We start from the raw sequence: 20,057 nt of genomic DNA, 5'->3' as shown, positions 1-20,057 counted from the left end.
TTGTCACCGCTGACACACACACACACACACACACACACGCACTCTCTCTCACTCCCACAGACACTGAAATATGGAGCACAGGCAGGAACAACATGACCTCTTTCAGACCTTCATTTAAAGAGACACACACCACACTCTTTACTGCTAACAATTGCACCTGTTTGTCTTGTCCACAGCGATGTTCTTCCCGCCCTGTACCAGCTCCTTAACTTCTGTGATCCCATAATACTCTCTCGTAATCTGTGGATACAGTGGTTACATTTTGTCATTGAGCATTTTGGTTTGTCTAACACAAGCATTCCAGTAAACACACACGTCTGTGACAAATGCTCGATCACCATCAGGAAAGAATCACTAATAAACGATTGGGTGAAATGTTCAATATTTAGGATATATTAGTAAAGATTTAGTTGGCGCTATTAAATTAAACAACATTGTGAATATCACAGTAAAATTAGAGTGTAAATTTGAACAGTTAAAAGGTTCACTCCTTACAACTTGCAAGTATGAGTGTTAAGATGGACACATTTTAAAAGGATCTTGTTTAAAACTCATTCATTAAATTTGTAATCAATTTGAAACTGTTATATTAGCATCTTTTATATACTATTATATTATTTATTAATATTTTTAATTGTCTTTTTAATTTTTATATCTTCAGTTTTCAATTAAAATTTAGTTACGTTTTACTCATTTTGTTACCTACTTTGGTCATTTTAATTTTTTTATATATATATATATATATATATATATATATTTAGCTTCAATTAGTTTTTATTTCAGATTTAAGTTTGTCATTTTAGTACTTCATCATAAATTTATTTCAGTTAGCTACCAAGGCAAGAGTTTTTTACTAATGTAAAGTTTTCTACTAATTTTTGTATTTTATTTTATTTCAGCTTTATTTCAATTACTAAAACAATTTTTAATATAAGTTAAGTTAAAGTTAATTTTTGTTTTAATTTTAGTTAACTACACAGATTTGGAATGTCCTATAGGCCACAAATCAGCTCTATGTTATTTTATGAGATTATATTTTATTAAAGCAATAAGCACCTAGAAGCCGTGGTTTACGGTGAATTTATAACAGTTAAGGGACGTTGTTAGGCACGACGCAGAGCTGTTAATTTAATTCACTGTAAACCACAGCTTCACGGGGCTTATTGCTTTAATAAAACGGTTACCACACAATACAAATATTAAAGCCACAAAATATGTATCAATGCAACTTTCATGAATTAAAATCATTAAAAGCCTTCCTTCCGCTGGAAAAAATAGTCCCTGACCATGAACAGCAACAGAAGTTACATTATGACACCACTAGATGGCAGCAAAGACTGTCCTTATGAGCGAGGCACTCGATCGCAAAGACTTTTATATTGAAACTTGTTGTGAACACGGAACAAGACGCAAATGATAAATGCTTTGGCTAGCGCTGTCAGTGTCAGCAGGGCATGGGAAACCCATTAAATGTTAAAAGGACAAGATCACAGCGGACATTCAAACTGATTTTTTATTATGAACACAGGACTGACCTGAAGGAAAATGCTAAATGTGAGTGCAGGTAATAAACTCGGTCACTCAATATCACTCTCACAACACTCTTCTACATAATACAGTAAGCTTCAGTGAACAAAATCAATTGGGAACAAACATATGTTTACGTTGCTAAGAGTGGTTGCTAAGACAGACACACTAAGTGGGTGTTTGATTTCAGGTTTTTTGGAGTCGACTCGACTGTAGGAGTCAAAACAGGGTCATAAATAAGGCAAGATGGCAGTCCTTACACACTTAATTACTTTTCCCCGACACGAAAATCCGCTCATTAAACATTAAACAAAAATTATGTCCGAATTTAATAAACGAGAAAGAAGGGATTCTTTAATGAATTCATCTCATTATAATGGTCGGGTGGCGCTGAATGCACATGATCATTGTCTTATAAGTGCTTGGAGATGAGAATTAAAGATACTAAAATGAATACAATACATGCAAAGATGCATACAATAATGTACACTTATTAATGTGTTTTTATGTATGTGAGTTTTTATTATTATTTATGGTTAGTTTAATGATTATAAACATGTTAACCATGGAAATCAATGTTTGTTGCATGAATATAAGCGACCATCAATACTTAAGCAGGCACGGAGGCATGTATAATTACAAACTAAAGACACTATGACTGTTATCTATTTCTAAAGTAAGCTACATGTGGGATAAATGTATGTGACAAAGTTTCTGCGACAGCTCTCTGACACGATTCGTCAAGTGTCTGAATTACTCGCTTCATTTTGTTCACTCCTTGCTTCTAGTGCACTCAACTGCCATGCACTATAGACTAGGGATTCAAAAATCAGTAAACAAGTGAGCGATTTCGCACACAGCAACAGAGTCGACACTGAGAGTCAATTCACATGCTGGAGTCGACCCCGACTCTGGGGCTATTCAGAGTCGAGGAATCGACTCTTTTAGAGTCGACTCCTTATCACTAGGCGCAGCGATACTTATGTAATGCGGTCAGCTGTATGTTTTCGGGATTTTTACAACGGCTTCGAACGATAAAAGTATTATATTTTTATTTCTAAAACAGAATATATTTGAATAAATATACTGGTACATATAAATAAATATGAGTGCATATTAATTTACTGAAAAGTCTGAAGTTTCTTTAGTTCAGGCATTAATATTTATTTTAATATACAATTCCAATTTATTTTCTTTTAATTTAAGCAATTTCAGAGCTAATATTGTCAAAAGCTTGGAACATACTGCGATTTTTCATCTCTATCGCCCTAATTCTAAATCATAAATCACAAAAACATCTGCTGAATATCGTTCTATCATCTGACAGGAAACGTTGACTGGACATATGGCAAATAAGCAAATTCTCTTCATCTTCCAGATGTAAAAGCACACATTTAAATAAGTGTCTTGGCAGCATGTGTGTGATATCAAGGATAGGTTCAGTTGAATTAGTTTCTTTACTAAAACTTGTGAATTGCTAATCAGACTCTTGACTACATATGGCATAATTTGAGGGGACGTGTTTAATTTGGTGTCCAGCAACTTACTGCAAAGTTCAGACAGAAGGTCTCCTCCACATCACCCTCATAGTCCAGCAGCTGCTGAAGACTCCTGCACACATTTGAACACAAACAGCAAACAACAAACATTTAGTGAAAATTTGCAGCAGTTGTAAAACGTAAAATACATCCATTTGTCATTATGACAGATGTCCAAGCCAAACTTTATCATCAATGTCTCTTTTTATCTCTAGAGTCTTCGACGGGCATTTAATTGTCTTTGTCTCCTGTAATCGCAGCTAAGAGCTCACCAGCTGTAGGGTATAAAAGCAAACCCCTGGCTTACCCTAACAGGGACAGGGGACACACATCATCTCCTACATTTAACAAATGACACTCTTCTGCCTATGACATTATAAACCTCATATAAATCATGATGTTTGCTTTTTACATAAGCAGCCAGTCTAACTCAGAACACAGATTCAACTGAGGTCTCAAAACAAGGACACGTTTATAGGTAGCTACATGAATACACCCGCTTCACGTTTAAAGTTCATAGCATTTAAAGGTAACTTTATTGCCCTCTTGAGTACTGAGGTTTGTTTCCAGCACAGTAACATTTTGTGTGATAAAAAAAATAGAATAAACACAAAAAATAGTTTTTGATTTAGAATATATTGTAAAGGTTACTAATTTTATAACCCACCTGCATTAAACATGAAAATGTCCCTATAATAATAATAAACAGCCTTGAGAAATTTAAAGTGCCCCTAATATGTTATTTTAACACTAGAAGTCCCAGAGATTTGTAACCCTCCTTTAGCCAAGTGGATGCTAACTGGCTAGTCTTTTGGCTATCATTAGCATCAATTCATGTGTAAATATGGTCATTACCTGAGCAATCTGCAGGGGGGTTGGGGGTGTGTGTGTGTGAATGGTTGCTGGTGGCTTGTTTGTATGTGTGGGGGAGGGAGGGCTGCTAAAAGCAGAGAACTTGATTGACCATGGGCCGGTTTCAGAAAGGAGGTTAAGTGAAAACTCTGAGTATGTTAACCCTGAAATGAGGGAGTGCAAGTGATGTTTAAAAAGTTAACTCACTCATTCACACTGCAAAAATGCTTTTCATACTAAGTATTTTTTTATCCTATTTCAAGTAAATTTAAAAAAAAAAATCTTAAATCAAGATGGATTTTCTATATGAGAAAATTATATATGATATTTAGTCTTGTTTCCTGGGGGGATCTAAATTAAGTGCATTTTACTTAAGTAAAATGATCAATATCTGCCAGTGTGGTAATAAAAATAATCTTAATGCAAACGGAAAGTGTTGGAGTGTCTACCCAGGTGAAAAAAAAAGTGCAGTAAAATACACTTTATTTTAGTACACTTTTACACTTCCATAATGTACAGTGCTCTATTTCCGTGCACTTATTTTGTACTTAATATACTAAAAGCTCTTCTTTAGTACTTCTTAAGATAATCTTAAGAACATCTAAGTGTACGCAACTGTGCTATTTTGAGACACCATGAATTTGAACTAAAATGTGCTTTTAACATACTATCTCTGTATAGAAAAATGTATTTAGTTACCACTTGTAGTACACTTGAACCCATCTTTCAAACACTTTTAAAAATGGACTTAAGATGTATTTCAAATATAAGATTAATATATAATGAATATATACAAAATGTATTTATAATATATTGCCAGGCAGTGCCAGGGTTGTGAGTGATTTCTGGAATGTACTCACTCACTTTTTAACATTATTTGTAAATATGTGTACAAATGGTTGGTTTCTTTATTTTATTTTGTACTATTTTTATCAATAGATCTCAGCAACAAAGGAAAAAAAAAACATGTGTGTTGATTTCTCCCTAAGATGGCAAGTGGCTCAGCATGGCCCCACATTGTTTACATAACAAAAGCAACTGTTCACAGCTGATTAAGGATATTAGCCTAAAAGCTTCCAGCCCATCGGCTGTCCTGCGGGTTTTATAGGTAGAAAAGCCAAATGGCTGCTCTCTGGGACTTCTAGTGTTAAAGGCTGTTAATGTTGTTTCTGGAGTATCCTACAATAAGTTTACATGCATCCAAGGTCAAAAAACACTTTAATTTTCTTATAATACACATTGCAGCATCACGTATTTTCTCAAAGTGTCTGGAACGGTTCAATAAAGATTGAAACCTCCTTTCTGAGAGCCTTCTCTGCTCTGATTGGTCAGATGACCTAGTCTGATGTGATTGGTCAGCCAGGAATAACTTATGACTCATTTCAGGCAGTTCAGAATCCTTTCCTTCTTTTGGGAGACAATAACTGCATTAATTGTGCAATAACTGCATTTATTCGTCTTTGAAACTTTTACATTCACAAACATCTATATTACACACTGCATGAAAGTTAATATACGAAAAAGCATAAAAGGGGCACTTTAATGCTACTTTTTAAATCAGTTAACTAAAAAATATGCAGCTCAAAATTAAAAATTACAATTTAATACTTTAAGTAAGCAATAAGAGAGTGCTGTATCGTGTATAAGGGCGCTTCGCGTCGTGCCTACATCTCCTTCAGCCGTGACTTATTCACAATACAGCACTAGCCTCAAGTACCTTATTGCTTTTATAAAACGGTTACCACACAATACAAATATTAAAGCCAGAAATATGTATCAATGCAACTTTCATGAAGTAAACTTTTTCTAAAAGCATTCCTTCCGCCGGAAAAATAGTCCCTGACCGTGAACAGCAACAGAAGTTACATTTTCACGCCATTAGATGGCAGCAAAAGACTGTCTTTATGAGTGCGTCAGTCAGTAACGAAGACATTTAAATTGAAAAGATTGAATTGTTGTGAACACGGAACAAGACGCAACTGATAAATGTTTTGACTAGCGCTGTCAGTCATGGGTAAACCCCTTAAATGTTAAAAGGGCAAGATAAGACATCAGATATTTAAACAGATTTTTTTTTATGAACATAGAACAGACCTGAAGGAAAATGCTAAATCTGAATGCAGGTAATAAACTCGCTCACTCGATCTCTTTCTCACAATACTCTTCTACATAATAAAGTAAGCTTCAATGAACAATATCAATTGAGAACATACAGTTTACGTTGCTAAGAGTGGTTGCTAAGTGTGTTGTGTAGTGATACACAGAACTTTTAGGGTGAAGCAGTCATAGCCGTGTTTTATCGTGAATAAAACACAGCTATTGACCAATCAGAATCAAGGACAGGAACTAACCATTTTATAAAATAAATTAAACAACTAAATAAAATAAATAACTTAAAGACAAACTCAAAATAAAATAGAAATAAAACCTCAAAATTCAAAAGTACAACAACACTAGTCTGTATTTGCATACTTGCTATTTTAAATCAAATAAGTTGAGTATTCTCTTCAAATTCATGTTGCTGTAAATCTTGTTCCTCAGCTGTTGATCAGATTAAAACTGTCCACGGATAAATCCAACAATGTGGCAGCAGTGTCAAACACATCTAACTGAGAGGAAGCCAATTAATCATTGATGCTTTTAAACGCATTAGCACACAAGAAAATCATTCACCATGGAGTTGTAATTGCCAGGTCAAGGTCTGCTGACGGCTGTTTTCATAAGGTGATATGACTCATGAACTACAGTATGTGGGGAACAGCCTTGAAGACGCAAACCACAAACACGATTACAGGCTTCAACCAGCCATCAACTCTGAGCAGGGCTGATCTCCTTCTGTAACCATTTAGTGGTCTGATGGTGACTCACAAACTTGAGCAGTTCAAAAAGCTTTTTGGGTGGCTTTTAATTAATGTTACATAAAAAAACAACTTGTTTTTGTAATGCAGTGGCAAAGGACACAGCGCGTAGGGCGAAAAATGAGACAAAACTGTTCCTCTTCACTGGTTTGTGCAGTCCGTTTAGGACTTCGATTTCTCAGTAAAGCCTCAGGGGTCACAGGAACTCCATTGATTTGGTCTAACGAGGGCTGTGATACAGTGGTCTGTGGGAGGCCGAGCTGATTTGATTAGCGAGTGATGACTTTTCGTGGAAAAACAACAACATGTTGCCTACAAGAGCTAAGTGGTACAAGTTTAGATACAGACAGGCTTAATTTGAACAAGTTGGATTCGGCAACTCTGGAATACCTATTTTAAAAACTCCCCTACCTCATATAGAGAGCTACAGCGAATTAGAAGGTTTTTTGTGAATTATGTCTGTATGGACTACTTTTATGCCATTTTTAAGTCATAATAGAATTTTCATTTTTGAACAAAAAGTCACCATGAAATCAAAATGGACAATTCTTATTTTATGGAATAGTGGAGTATTATTATATTTATTATAAAAATTGTATGTGTGCACATAATTATTATTTTTTAAATTCATGATGTGTTTACTGGCGTGAGGGCGGGACAACCTGTCACTCACATGAGATCAACCAATAGCAAACCACAGTGATCCGATCAACCAATAAATTCTCCATGGATGAAATCAAGTCATTTTTTCTTGTTCAAGAAGCTGTTTTACTCAGAAATATGTCACAGTAGGGTAGAAAAGACTATTGCACCTTCTGTTTCATGCTGACTTTTAAGACAGTCAAAAAAAGCATCATGTTGCATACCTTCCCTCTGTAGGCGAAAGCTCTTTGAGGTCATCCAGAGTGGGTGAAACGTCTAGAAGCTTCTTGTAGAGCACCAGGGGAAAGTGCAGGTCCACCACAGTAGAGTTATAGATGGCCAAACCACAAATGATCCCAATCAAGTGGAACCAGTTGTGCTCCACAAAACACTGCAATGCAAATGCACAGACATGAGTTATACATAAAAATACTGATGTCACCAAGATTTCTTTATCTAAAAGCCATCTTTCCATTACAACCCTTTAATTATCCAAGAATGTTTGTCTACAAAGTCTCTCCAGCAGAGAAAGTAAATTGAACTCATTAAACTTTGTCGAATCACGTGTAGTCCTCAGTCTTGTTTTGTACACAGCTGAAGTGTTCTGGAAGTCATCATGCCATAGAAAAATCCAGCAGGATCATCATGTTTGCATGAAAACAGCTGAGCTGGTCCAGATATTTCAAAATCGCCAGGCCGATAAGATTATCTGTGTTTATGTTCTCAATCACGCGGCACTTTGAGAAACACCTACTGTATAGAGTGCATTAGTGCCCACCCTCTTTTTCAGCGACGTTGAAAGTAATTTTCCATATAGTTTTTTAAAAAGTCTTTGTTAAAAGCGTTATAAGTCATGAAACAAACCAACCAGCTACGAAGTGAAAAACAAAATTACAAACTTTTATTTAAAGCAAAAAGTCAGACAAAAACACAAAGGTACAAGACTGTGTACTTAACGGCTCTAGTGAGGGAAAGAACTAGAATCCCATTGTGAATGACAATCCAAAACAATGAAGAAATATAAAACTATTCATTTAAATTCGTTGATTATAAGTTTATCATGTAATGTTGAACTCTGTAGTAGTAACTAAGGCTGAACTCACTTTGTCAGAGAACCACAGCAGATTGGAGTCTGAATACTGCGTGAACATGCCATAGATCGGATCCATCAGCTCTTTTAGCAGGAGCAGGAAGAATTCCTTGGTGACTCCTCCAGCATCCACAGCTTCCTCTCCATCAAAGATGACCTGCAATTATTAAAGGCTAATTATGATTTCACTTCTTTTTTTTTACTTAAGTTAGTAATGTTGCTTATTGAGCAAAAACGTCTGCAAAGTTACAACGCTCAAAGTTCAATGCAAAGGGAGGTATTTTTTTTCACAGAAATCGCTTTTTAAGGACTACAACAAAAGGCTGGTAGGGACTACAAGGAGCTTCTTCCTGGGTTGGGGACATCACAAACCCAAAAAATTTACATAAATGCCACCCTCGAGAACACACAACAAAGGGGGGGAGAAGAGAAGAGGAAGAGCTGTTGTAAGATAGTGTCATTGCCATGCCGTCATTTTACGCCGAACTGCTTCACAAACGAGGGTCAATTTAACGCTGGATTTGCACAAAAGATTAACATGACGGCACATACTAGTGGATGAGTTCAACTCCATGATGAATCAACTCCGCATCAACTACATAAATTTATCCACTAACCATTCAGAAACATCCAGATTCATTCTAAAAGTTGTAACTTCTTCCTGAGTCTCTCCATCAGTGTCGACTCCGGTTTGAACAATGTAAGGCTGAACACCGTTACTGACAATCCTCATTTTGACTGCGTGAGATTCTTCAGTTTTGTTGTTGTTGAGCAACCGAAGCGCGAGCTGTTAGAGCTCCGCCCTCTTTTGGAAAGGGGGCAGGGAGCAGCAGCTCATTTGCAATTAAAGGCATGGCAAATTTGACAAGCTTTAATAAATGATCTCTGGGGTATTTTGAGCTGAAACTTCACAGACACATTCTGGGGACACCAGAGACTTATATTACATCTTGTGAAAAGGGGCATAATTTAATAAGATTTTATGTTAGTCAAACTTATGTCTAAGTGGGTGGTTCTTCAAAATATGCTACAATGTGCATTGGAATGACAAAGACAAACCTTGAGCGGCTTCTTCAAGTCGACATCATTGTAGACTGTGAGCTCCCGGAGAGCATCGCTGACTAAGTGGTTCCTTCGTACGTGAAGCACAAGGAAAGGGTTTCTTGCCAGCAAAGGTTCCATTGTCAACAGCATGAAGACGTTGTGCAAGTTAGCGCCGCTTACAGCCATCTGTACAGTAATGAAGCAGGCAAAACACGTCAAATAATAAGAGTCTTATTCATAAACCCTGTGTATATTTATGAGACGATAATAGTACTATTCATGCAGAGCACATCCTCTGTATCTGCTCTGAAACCAATAGCAAATCATAATTTTGCCAGGCCGTAACTGTAACATGAACTAATGTAATATGTCCACTTTAACTTCTTTGTTTAAAGGTGCCCTAGATTCAAAAATTGAATTTATCTTGACATAGTTGAATAACAAGAGTTCAGTACATGGAAAAGACATACAGTGAGTTTCAAACTCCATTGCTTCCTCCTTCTTATGTAAATCTCATTTGTTTAAAAGACCTCCGAAGAACAGGCGAATCTCAACATAACACCGACTGTTACGTAACAGTCGGGATCATTAATATGTACGCCCCCAATATTTGCATATGCCAGCCCATGTTCCCAACATTATGAAAGGCATTAGACAAGGGCAGCCAGTATTAACGTCTGGATCTGTGCACAGGTGAATCATCAGACTAGGTAAGCAAGCAAGAACAATAGCGAAAAATGGCAGATAGAGCAATAATAACTGACATGATCCATGATATCATGATATTTTTAGTGATATTTGTAAATTGTCTTTATAAATGTTTCATTAGCATGTTGCTAATGTACTGTTAAATGTGGTTAAAGTTACACGTTTCTTACTGTATTCACGGAGACAAGAGCCGTCGTTATTTTCATTTTTAAACACTCGCAGTCTGTATAATTCATAAACAGAACTTCATTCTTTATAAATCTCTCCAACAGTGTAGCATTAGCCCGTTAGCCACGGAGCACAGACTCAAATTCATTCAGAATTAAATGTAAACATCAAAATGAACACTGTACTTATGCGATTAGACATGCTGCATGACGAACACTTTGTAAAGATCCATTTTGAGGGTTATATTAGCTGTTTGAACTTTTTGTATGTTGTTTAAGGTAAGCGCGAGCTCTTGGGGTGTGGAGCACCAGATTTAAAGGGCCACACACCCTGAATCGGCTCATTTCTAATTATGCCCCAAAATAGGCAGTTAAAAAAAATGAATTAAAAAAAATCTATGGGGTATTTTGAGCTGAAACTTCACAGACACATTCAGGGGACACCTTAGACTTATATTACATCTTTTGAAAAAAAGTTCTAGGGCACCTTTAATAGGAAACATTGTGTTTGTCAAACCAAGTCATTTTTGGAACTAAAATGTATAATGCTTATAAACATATGAAAAAAAAATAGTGGAAATAAAATACTACTTTGTAAAAGCTAACAACATTTCAAAAGTTTGCTGTCAGTACGATTTCTTTTAAATAAATGCTGTTCTTTTGAATCTTATATTCATCAAAGAATCCTGAAAAAATTTATCAGCAAAAACAAATATTTAGCAGCAAAACTGTTTTCAACATTGATAATAATTCAGATGTTTCTTGAGCACCAAATTAAAGCAAGTTAAGATGCTGAAAACAGAAATAAATAACATTAAACTAGCAAAACACAAAACAGTAATTTTAAATTGTAAAACTATTTAACAATATTACTATTTTTACTGTATTTTTGATCAAATAAATGCAGACTTGTGAGCATAAGAGACTTCTTTCAGAAGCATTGAGAAATCTTACTGACCCCAAACTTCTGAACGGTGGTGCAAGTTAAAGGGATAGTTCACCCAAAAATGAAAATGTTTATCTACTTACCCCCAGTGCATCCAAGATGTAGGTGACTTTTTTTCTTCAGTCGAACGCAAATTATGATTTTTAACTGCAACCGCTGCCGTCTATCAGTCAAATAATAGCAGTGATTGGGAACTTGAACAATAAGAGTCGAAAAAACTTCCATAGACAAATCCAAATTAAACCCTGCGGCTCGTGACGAAACGATCGGTTTGTGCGAGAAACCGAACATTATTTATATAATTTTTACCTCTAATACACCACTATGTCCAACTTCGTTCAACTTCCGGTTAGTGAGTTCTGATCGCGCTCTGACAACGGAAGTGATGTCTCGCGCTCATTGAAGTATATGGGCGAGACATCACTTCCGTCATCACAACGCGTTTTTTGACCTCACTAACAGGAAGCTGAACGAAGTTGGACATAGTGGTGTATTAGAGGTAAAAAATGATATAAATAATGTTCGGTTTCTCGCACAAACCGATCGTTTTGTGTCTTAGGACATTAATGTGTCGTCACGAGCCGCAGGGTTTAATTTTGATTTGTCTAAGCAAGGTTTATTCATTCTTATAGTTGAAGTTCCCATCTACTGCTATTATTTGACTGACAGACGGCAGCGTTTGCAGTTAAAAATCATAATTTGCGTTCGACTGAAAAAAAAAAAGTCACCCTACATCTTGGATGCACTGGGGGTAAGCAGATAAACATCAAATTTTCATTTTTGGGTGAACTATCCCTTTAACAACTCAGAGTTGAGTGTTGAGTTGTGTTATTTTTTTTTTACCTGCATTTGCAGCTCAGCATCTGTTTGCAGCACGGTTGTCTTGGCTTGCGCGTTCAATATGAACGGATAGGCACATAACGTGACAGAACCCTGGGAAATAAGATTCAGATGATCAAGCTGAGACCATCACAATTGTCTAAAAACAAACTGAGTTATTGAATCAACAAACCTGCACTGGAGGGTATCGCATTTTCTACAATAAAACAAAAGGAGAATATATATGTTAAATTATGGGGTACTTTTATTTTTCAGCTTGGGCTAATCAAGATATGAGATGTCTATGTGAAACGATAACATTTTGTGTACATAGTGGGGTCTAGTTCATGTTCACATTAACATTAGCTATGTTTCCATCCATTATTATAAAAATTTTGGGTTATCGCATAAAAAAAAATAAAACAATGGATGAAAATGCTAAGATGCACATAAATTCTAAAAATGTGCATCAAAAGCTTGCGCTCAATTGAGGCGGATAATATTTTTATCCAATAAGACATGCGCATTAAATACCGACGGAAACACATTTACCGAATAAATCCCTGGATGCGCAACAAAAAAACTTGTGATTGGATAACTGGACTAACCAGCAAACCAATCGCATTGCACAGCATCTCAAATGTTGGTTGGTCATTCTGGAATGCCCTTCTCAAACTTAAGCATCTGCCAAGATAATGTTTATTGCGTTTCATCTGCATGTACATTCATCTGATGTACAGAAAAAGAGCCCCGATATTTTACACCAATGTCCCAGGAAGTAAGGATGGTGCTTTGTTTGCAATTGTTTTACATGAGTTAAATTTGCAACTTTGAATGGAAACATAACTTGCATGCAAATATGCAACCCTTAGCAAGCATCTATAAATGCTGTTCATCTACAAAAGGCCTACGTGCAGCAATATACGCACAATATCAGCTTTGCGCAGAAACCATTTGAGGTAGTCTTCCTGGATGTCCACCAGGGTGGCGATATCAGGGATGTAGAAGTGGTTGTATTCCACATGATGAGCTTTCAGATTGACCTGCAGCAAAATACTTGGATCCGTCACTAACAGTAGTTTATCATTCAACAACGCAAGCTAAATTTTGCAAGTATGTCTGCAAAAACAGATGAAAAACAGCAATTCAGCTGGGGAATTAATAAGTTATTAATAAGCAGTTTATCGTTTACTCATTAAAACCGAAATCTGTTGTGTGGATTTTGGCTGTACCTTGTGAAGTTTCTCCAGCAGTCGAAGGGCGGCACTGGTGTAGCTCTCCAGAAACACAGGCACCAGGAGCGCCTTCCCGCCAGTCAACAGAAACACAACGATGCTTTTGTACATCTCCACTAGTCTGGAGAAAACCTCGCAATCCATCAGAGACCACCAGTTATCTGAGAAACAGCATACAGATTCATTTCAAAAGACTTTTTAATCTTGAACTTTGCTGGGCAGTGGAACATGTTGGCGACGTCATACCGAGCACTTTGCTAGGGTTGGCGTCTAATCTGAGGATGGCCATGGCTAGAGGGATGGTGAGAGAGATGTAGTTTTTGGAGTCCTGGAGAGCGGGACATTCAGACAGGATCAAGTAGATCCGCATGGCTTCCACGTCAGGAGGAGAGCAGGGCAGTTGGGGGATTAGGAGACTCTCAAAGCTCTTTGTGGCCTAGAAGAACACATTTGAAAGTGGTTTATTATTAAAAATACATATATATATTGATCAAAGGTGACAGTGAAGACAAAAGATTTGTACTTCAAATAAAAATGCTGTTCTTTTGAATGCTTTGAATGTTTTAGAAACATGCTAATGTTCGCAGCAGAGTAATTGCCTTCCAAGTACGCAATGCATTAAAGACCTAAATAAATGATTATGGTGACATATCAAAGCACACACCTGCTCCAAAAGTCTTGCGAAGGCTGGTTTCATAAGCGTCTCAAAAAGCAGCCTAACGGCATTGAAATCGATGCCCGGGACTTTGGGGTTTGTCTTAAAATGTCCGTCATCACTGTGAAAACAGCAAGTGAAAACTGGTTTCCAAATGTTGGTTTGCAAAAAGATATGAAATCTAATACTGTACAAATTTAATTGACTAATTTAAGATTAGAAAAAATGCATTTGCTGAATTAGTTGCTATATAAGTTAAAACCATTTGGAAACATATAACATTGAGATTTAGTATATCCAAGCAACAGTGGGTCCTGGCCTGGGAACTGGTTAAGGAACAGATGAACAAATAGAGGGATCTGAGGTGAGGAGATTTAAGGCCTGTCCTCTCCATTGCTCTTTATCTGTGTCTGTCGCTCTGGAGGGATGAAAGTAGGATCACACGCTGGGTGTAAATACAGAGCTGCAGGTGTTTAAGCCTGATGCTGATCCTGCACTACAGACCGGTGAACCCCATACGCATGACAATATGAACCGAGGCCAGTGTATTTTAAGCATGTCCGGGTAAGATGGTTGATCTATAATAAACGACACCAGGACATTAATATGTGTCCAGTTTCAATAGTTATGTTTCCATCACCTATTTTTATGCTCATTTTTGGGATATCAAGATAAATAAATTCTAAAAATGCACATTAAATAATGTATGCACTCAATTTAGGTGGAAAAATTTTTTATTCGATAAGAAGAGATGTGCATGAACTAAGATGGAAACACATTTACAGAATAAATCCCTCGATGCTCAACAAAAAAACTCATGTGACTTTGAATCAACAGTGGATGTGATTGGATAACTGGACTAACCAGTGGACCAATTTCGTTGCACAGCATCTCAAATGTGAGCCAAAGTCTGGCATCGGAATGATTTGGTATTATGACCTCTCAGAGGCGTCTCACATGATTTTTACAAGTTAAATTTGCAATTTTGAAAGGAAAGATGGAAAGGAGGGAGGATATTTGTTTTTAATGACCATACAAATTTGATTAAACCATCAAAATATGTGGAAAATATTTTATATTAAATATAATATTTTAAATATATGGGAAGAACAAAAAATAAAAAGCTCACAGGAAAAAGCAAACATTGATTACAACATAATCAATTATTAATATTTGGTTTGTTCTCTCTTGTTTTTGCATGTCTTTGTATGATTATTTGGTCGTTCAGATTTTATTTGATATGAATCAATTTAATGGAGTCTGATCCAATTATCTGATTAATTTCAACTTGATTCAATTGGATTAGATCAATCCAATTCCTTTCAATTACATTTAACTGGATCTGAATAATCTGATTCATTATATTGAATTTGATCAATCAAACTCATTTAAAACTAATTCAATTCAACTGCATTTGACCAATCATATTCATTTTTAATTTGACTGAGTAATCAGAATTATTTCAATAAGATTTAACTGGATTTGGTCTATCTGATTCATTTCAATTCAGGCAGTGATTTTTTATTTAATTAGATTTTCTTGATCTAATTCCAAATCAGTTTGATCCAATTCAATCTGTAGAAATAAAGCTGCCCAGTCAGCAGTGAAAATTTCTACAGAAACCTCAACTCTTGATCTAGAGTTCATTGTGTGCCATAGAGTCCATGTGTCGCTCCAAATGCCCGCCAACCCGGAGTTGGAACATGTGCACAGCTGAGTTTTAATCAAATATCCAAAACCGCATTATAAAATGAAGACTTGACCTCAGAAATCATAATACCCTGTCTGAACGGCAGCAACACCAGTTGTTCCTTATGTAACCAGATAATCTCTTGAAATGTTTTCGGCCGCAGTGCAGATTATGAACATCAAGAACTGCATCAGGCACAATGAGGTTTCTAGAGTCTCTCTTCAGAATAAGATCCCCATCGAATCACATTTGCTCTGAAAGAGGGACTGCTCTTTTACACACAGAGCTGTAACCAGGAGCCCTGCGGGTGCCTGCGAAGAATTTGCCTCCTGACATTAAGCAGAAGTCACCTATGGAAAGGCGCTCCACTCTCCATGGCATTACCCCGTGCACTTATGCTTTTTGACATGGGAATGCAAGGCAGGAACATCTTAACTGCTCACCTTTGGTCCAAAAAGCTGGCATTCCAACATGCAGTTGAGGACAACAGGAGTATGATGTCACTAGAAGGACGGGAAGATTTTTGTAATCAGCATTGAATTCAAATCAATATATTTATACAGTGTAAAAAACAAAAAATAAAAAGGTGTTTTTTTTTTTCAATTTATATATAAAATTTATATTTTTAAAAATTTTTAAATTGACACTTTCATTCTGCAACGTACGGAAGAGGATTAGGGTCAAGCAATAATAAAGAAATAAAACCATCTCGAGATTAAAGTTAAATTTCGAGAAAAAAGTCGAGATAAAATGTTGAGAATAAACTCATTAAATTACAAGAATAAAGTCGTTAAATTACAATTTTTTTCTCATAATTTAACGACTTTTTTTCTCGTAATTTAATGACTTTATTCTCATAATTTAATGAGTTTATTCTCAACATTTTATCTCGACTTTTTTCTCGTAATTTAACGACATTTTTCTCGTAATTTAACGAATTTGTTCTTGTAATTTAACAACTTTTTTCTTGTAATTTAACGACATTTTTCTCATAATTTAACGAATTTGTTCTCGTAATTTAACGCCTTTTTCCCATAATTTAATGAGTTTATTCTCAACATTTTATTTCAACTTTTTTCTCGAAATTTAACAAGTTTTCTCTCAAAATTTAACAACTTTAATCTTGAGATGGTTTTATTTTGTTATTATTGCTTGACCCTAATCCTCTTCCGTAGCAACGACACAACATGAACGGCTTATATTTAAAATAAATACTGTTTTTTTACTTTCTATACATCAAAGAATTCTAAAAAAAAAATTATCATGGTTTCCATACAAATATTAGGCAGCATAACCGCTTTCAACATTGATAATAATCAGAAATGTGATTTCTGAAGCATCATGTGACACTGAAATCTGGAGTAATGATGCTGAAAATTCAGCTTTGATCACCGGTATCAATTTTATTGATAAAATGATTTTTATCATGATTTTATTGTATTTTTGATCAAATAAATGCAGCCTTGGTGAGGATTTTGTTCAAAAACATTTAAAAAATCTTACTGACTGAATGGTAGTGTGTGTCATATTATGAAAGTTAAATATTTTAAAATGCAGTTAATTTTGCCTTAGAAATGATAAAACATTACTAAAGTTGAATATTTCCGTAAGGCCTCTATCATAACTGTAAACCGGATGAAGTCATACACTCACTTGGTGATGCTTGAATCGCTGTTGTCATGGAGCTTCATCCTCCAGCTGTCCAGACTCTCAGAATTAATCAGAGCGATGCTTTTGGTGCTATTTATGATGCGGAAATCCTCAGGACAAGATAAACCCTGTTCTCAAACACACAACACACTTAGAAATGTAATATGATGACCCCAGAGCAAAATTTACTCCGGCTGTAAACAAGTGTTTCAGTGTTAATTGGGCAAATTCCTAATTGTCCTACACAGAAACTAAATTAATGAAACAAAACAGGGCATCAGTCTTTATGCTGATCCCGAAAACCATTATATTGATGTATCGGCGCCACCATGTGGATAACAGTAGCTACTGACCAATCAAACTTGCAGATAAGATTGATCAAATAAACATCAAATGCATCACATTTGTATGAGCAGGTACACACTACTCAATTCATGAGAAGATATCGAGGAATACATTGATGACAGCTCTGATGATACTACAGCGAAAAGCAGCAAGGTTACCTCCTTGGCAGACAACAACAGGAAATTGTGATCACCTCCACTGTGAATTTTACTGACGGTGTAGCGCTCGGCTTCTATAGAAAAAGAACATATAGAATGGTTCCTTTTATAGTTATATAAAAGAACATGAAGAATCATTTGTAAAGAAACCCCAAGACTTTTTTAAATAAACAATGTGCTTTTAGAGAAGAGAAGCTACAATTGATACAGGCACATTTCTGCAAAATGCATGTCGACTTTGTGATTTCAATAATATTTGCTTACATATCAGAGGAACCTGAAGGAGAAAAAAAGACTAATTTACAAATTATTACTATTTTTTTTTTTTTACACATTCAAACAGCTTTTGAAGATTCACCAATCAGACGCATTACAAAGGTTCAACTGCGTCTATTAATATCTGACTATCCCTGTCACTCCAGTTAGAGGTAAGTTGTAATTAACATTTAGCTTGTTATCACTTATTTAGAGGATTTATGTAATCCATAGAGAATGTTCCACAATGGCCTGGTGATCATATGTACGTACTTGTGTATGTATTTCCAATGCACAGGGGTTGGATGTTTCTGACAGGAAGTGGGCTCTTTGCATTTCCTCGGAGGCCTGTGCCCAGCTGGCCCTGAGTGTTGCAGCCGAAAGCATAAACCAGGCCCGTTGAGGGCACGAATGCCAGGGTGTGGTGCCTGTGACGTACACACAGAGACATGTTGTGAAATATCCCATCTCATTCTTTTCTGATGACTGCATGCACAAAACGATATTAAACCAAAAAAACTATTGCATGCATGTTGCACAGTGCTTGAGATATGAGGTGCAATTGAGTGATAATAAGTAAGGTTATGGAGGAGTATAAATAGTATTTGTAAAGAAATGGCCTTGTAATAAGTGCAAAGCAAGTCATGGATAATAGCATCTGCAGAATGACGATCTTTTATGCTTCTACACCATATTTTTGTTCCTGCAAATTAGTGGCAGCATACAATAGTTGATTCATTTAAATAATTATCTATACTAATTGTTAACATACATATTTTTTCAATGGATGTTGATTTCCAGAGATCAGGTGTATGATATAATACAATTTAATGTACATTCATTTATTTTTAAATCATACTTTTTCAAATGGAATAATGTACACTACTGTTTAAATGTTTTTGAAAGTCTCTTATTATCAAGGCTGCATTTATTTGATTAAAAATACAGTAACTAAGTACTGTGAAATATTGTAATTGTAAGAAAATGTGGAATATTATTACAATTTAAAATAACGGTTTTCTATTTGAATATATTTTAGAATGTCATTTATTCCTGTGATCAAAGCTGAATTTTCAGCATCATTACTCCAGTCTTCAGTGTCACATGATCCTTCAGAAATCATTCTGATATGCTGATTTGATTCTCAAGAAACATTTATTATTATTATCAATGTTGATAACAGTTTTGCTGCTTAATATTTTTGTGAAAACCGTGAAACATTGTTTTTCAGCATTCTTGATGAATAGAAAGTTCAAAAGAACAGCATTTATTTGAAACAATTTTTTTTTTTATTTAAATGTATTGACTGTCACTTTTGATCAATTTAATGCATCCCTGCTTAATAAAGTATTAATTTCTTTAAAAAAAACAAAATCTTGATGAACCCAAACTTTTGAACAGAACAAATATATGCATTATCTATCAGTATATATTTTTGGATATGACACAAACAAAATCTAACACTTTCAAAGAAAAACAGCACATCATTCTGAAACAGATGGACACAGAATGTGCATCTTGTCTAGTACATATACTTACCGCCCACAAGCGATCTGAGACACCTCAGTGCCCATGAGCTCCATAACTCTGCGTGGAAGAGGCTCGTTGTTGGTGGAATCGTGGCCCAGCTGTCCTCTTGAACCGTTTCCAAATGTGAACAGACCCCCTTCCTAAAACAAACACGGCACAAACAGCAATGCTTCAATGCTCCAGACCGAAAATCAAAAATGAAATCAAACAACTTTTAGCAAGCTAGTTCAACAAAAATTCTTAGAAACAATCATTAAAAAAAAAGATTAAAGATTAAATTAATGGATTGTTCAAGTAACTGTAGCAATTTGTCTCAATTTTTAACTTGATAATATTTAAAATATTTAA

General features: G+C 35.7%; 1 protein-coding gene across 2 annotated transcripts in view; it reads right to left on the bottom strand.

Moving 5' to 3' along the window:
- Positions 1-20,057, bottom strand: part of herc3 (HECT and RLD domain containing E3 ubiquitin protein ligase 3) — a 33,636-nt gene that overhangs the window by 4,257 nt on the left and 9,322 nt on the right. For both annotated transcript variants that reach the window (XM_067405408.1, XM_067405409.1), the window contains 16 exons: positions 19,719-19,849; positions 18,453-18,607; positions 17,925-17,998; positions 17,425-17,549; positions 16,215-16,274; positions 14,091-14,202; positions 13,673-13,862; positions 13,424-13,587; positions 13,121-13,234; positions 12,385-12,408; positions 12,216-12,305; positions 9,567-9,737; positions 8,521-8,664; positions 7,642-7,808; positions 3,075-3,138; positions 158-240 (listed from right to left, as the gene is read on the bottom strand). In XM_067405408.1, the coding sequence (XP_067261509.1) occupies positions 158-240; positions 3,075-3,138; positions 7,642-7,808; positions 8,521-8,664; positions 9,567-9,737; positions 12,216-12,305; positions 12,385-12,408; positions 13,121-13,234; positions 13,424-13,587; positions 13,673-13,862; positions 14,091-14,202; positions 16,215-16,274; positions 17,425-17,549; positions 17,925-17,998; positions 18,453-18,607; positions 19,719-19,849 (1,868 nt within the window). The remainder of the gene's footprint in view (positions 1-157; positions 241-3,074; positions 3,139-7,641; positions 7,809-8,520; positions 8,665-9,566; positions 9,738-12,215; positions 12,306-12,384; positions 12,409-13,120; positions 13,235-13,423; positions 13,588-13,672; positions 13,863-14,090; positions 14,203-16,214; positions 16,275-17,424; positions 17,550-17,924; positions 17,999-18,452; positions 18,608-19,718; positions 19,850-20,057) is intronic.

Source organism: Chanodichthys erythropterus, chromosome 12, assembly GCF_024489055.1.
Source record: "Chanodichthys erythropterus isolate Z2021 chromosome 12, ASM2448905v1, whole genome shotgun sequence".
Lineage (NCBI taxonomy): Eukaryota > Metazoa > Chordata > Actinopteri > Cypriniformes > Xenocyprididae > Chanodichthys > Chanodichthys erythropterus.
Note: the sequence above shows the minus strand (reverse complement) of the source record. Positions and strands in the feature narration are given on the sequence as shown.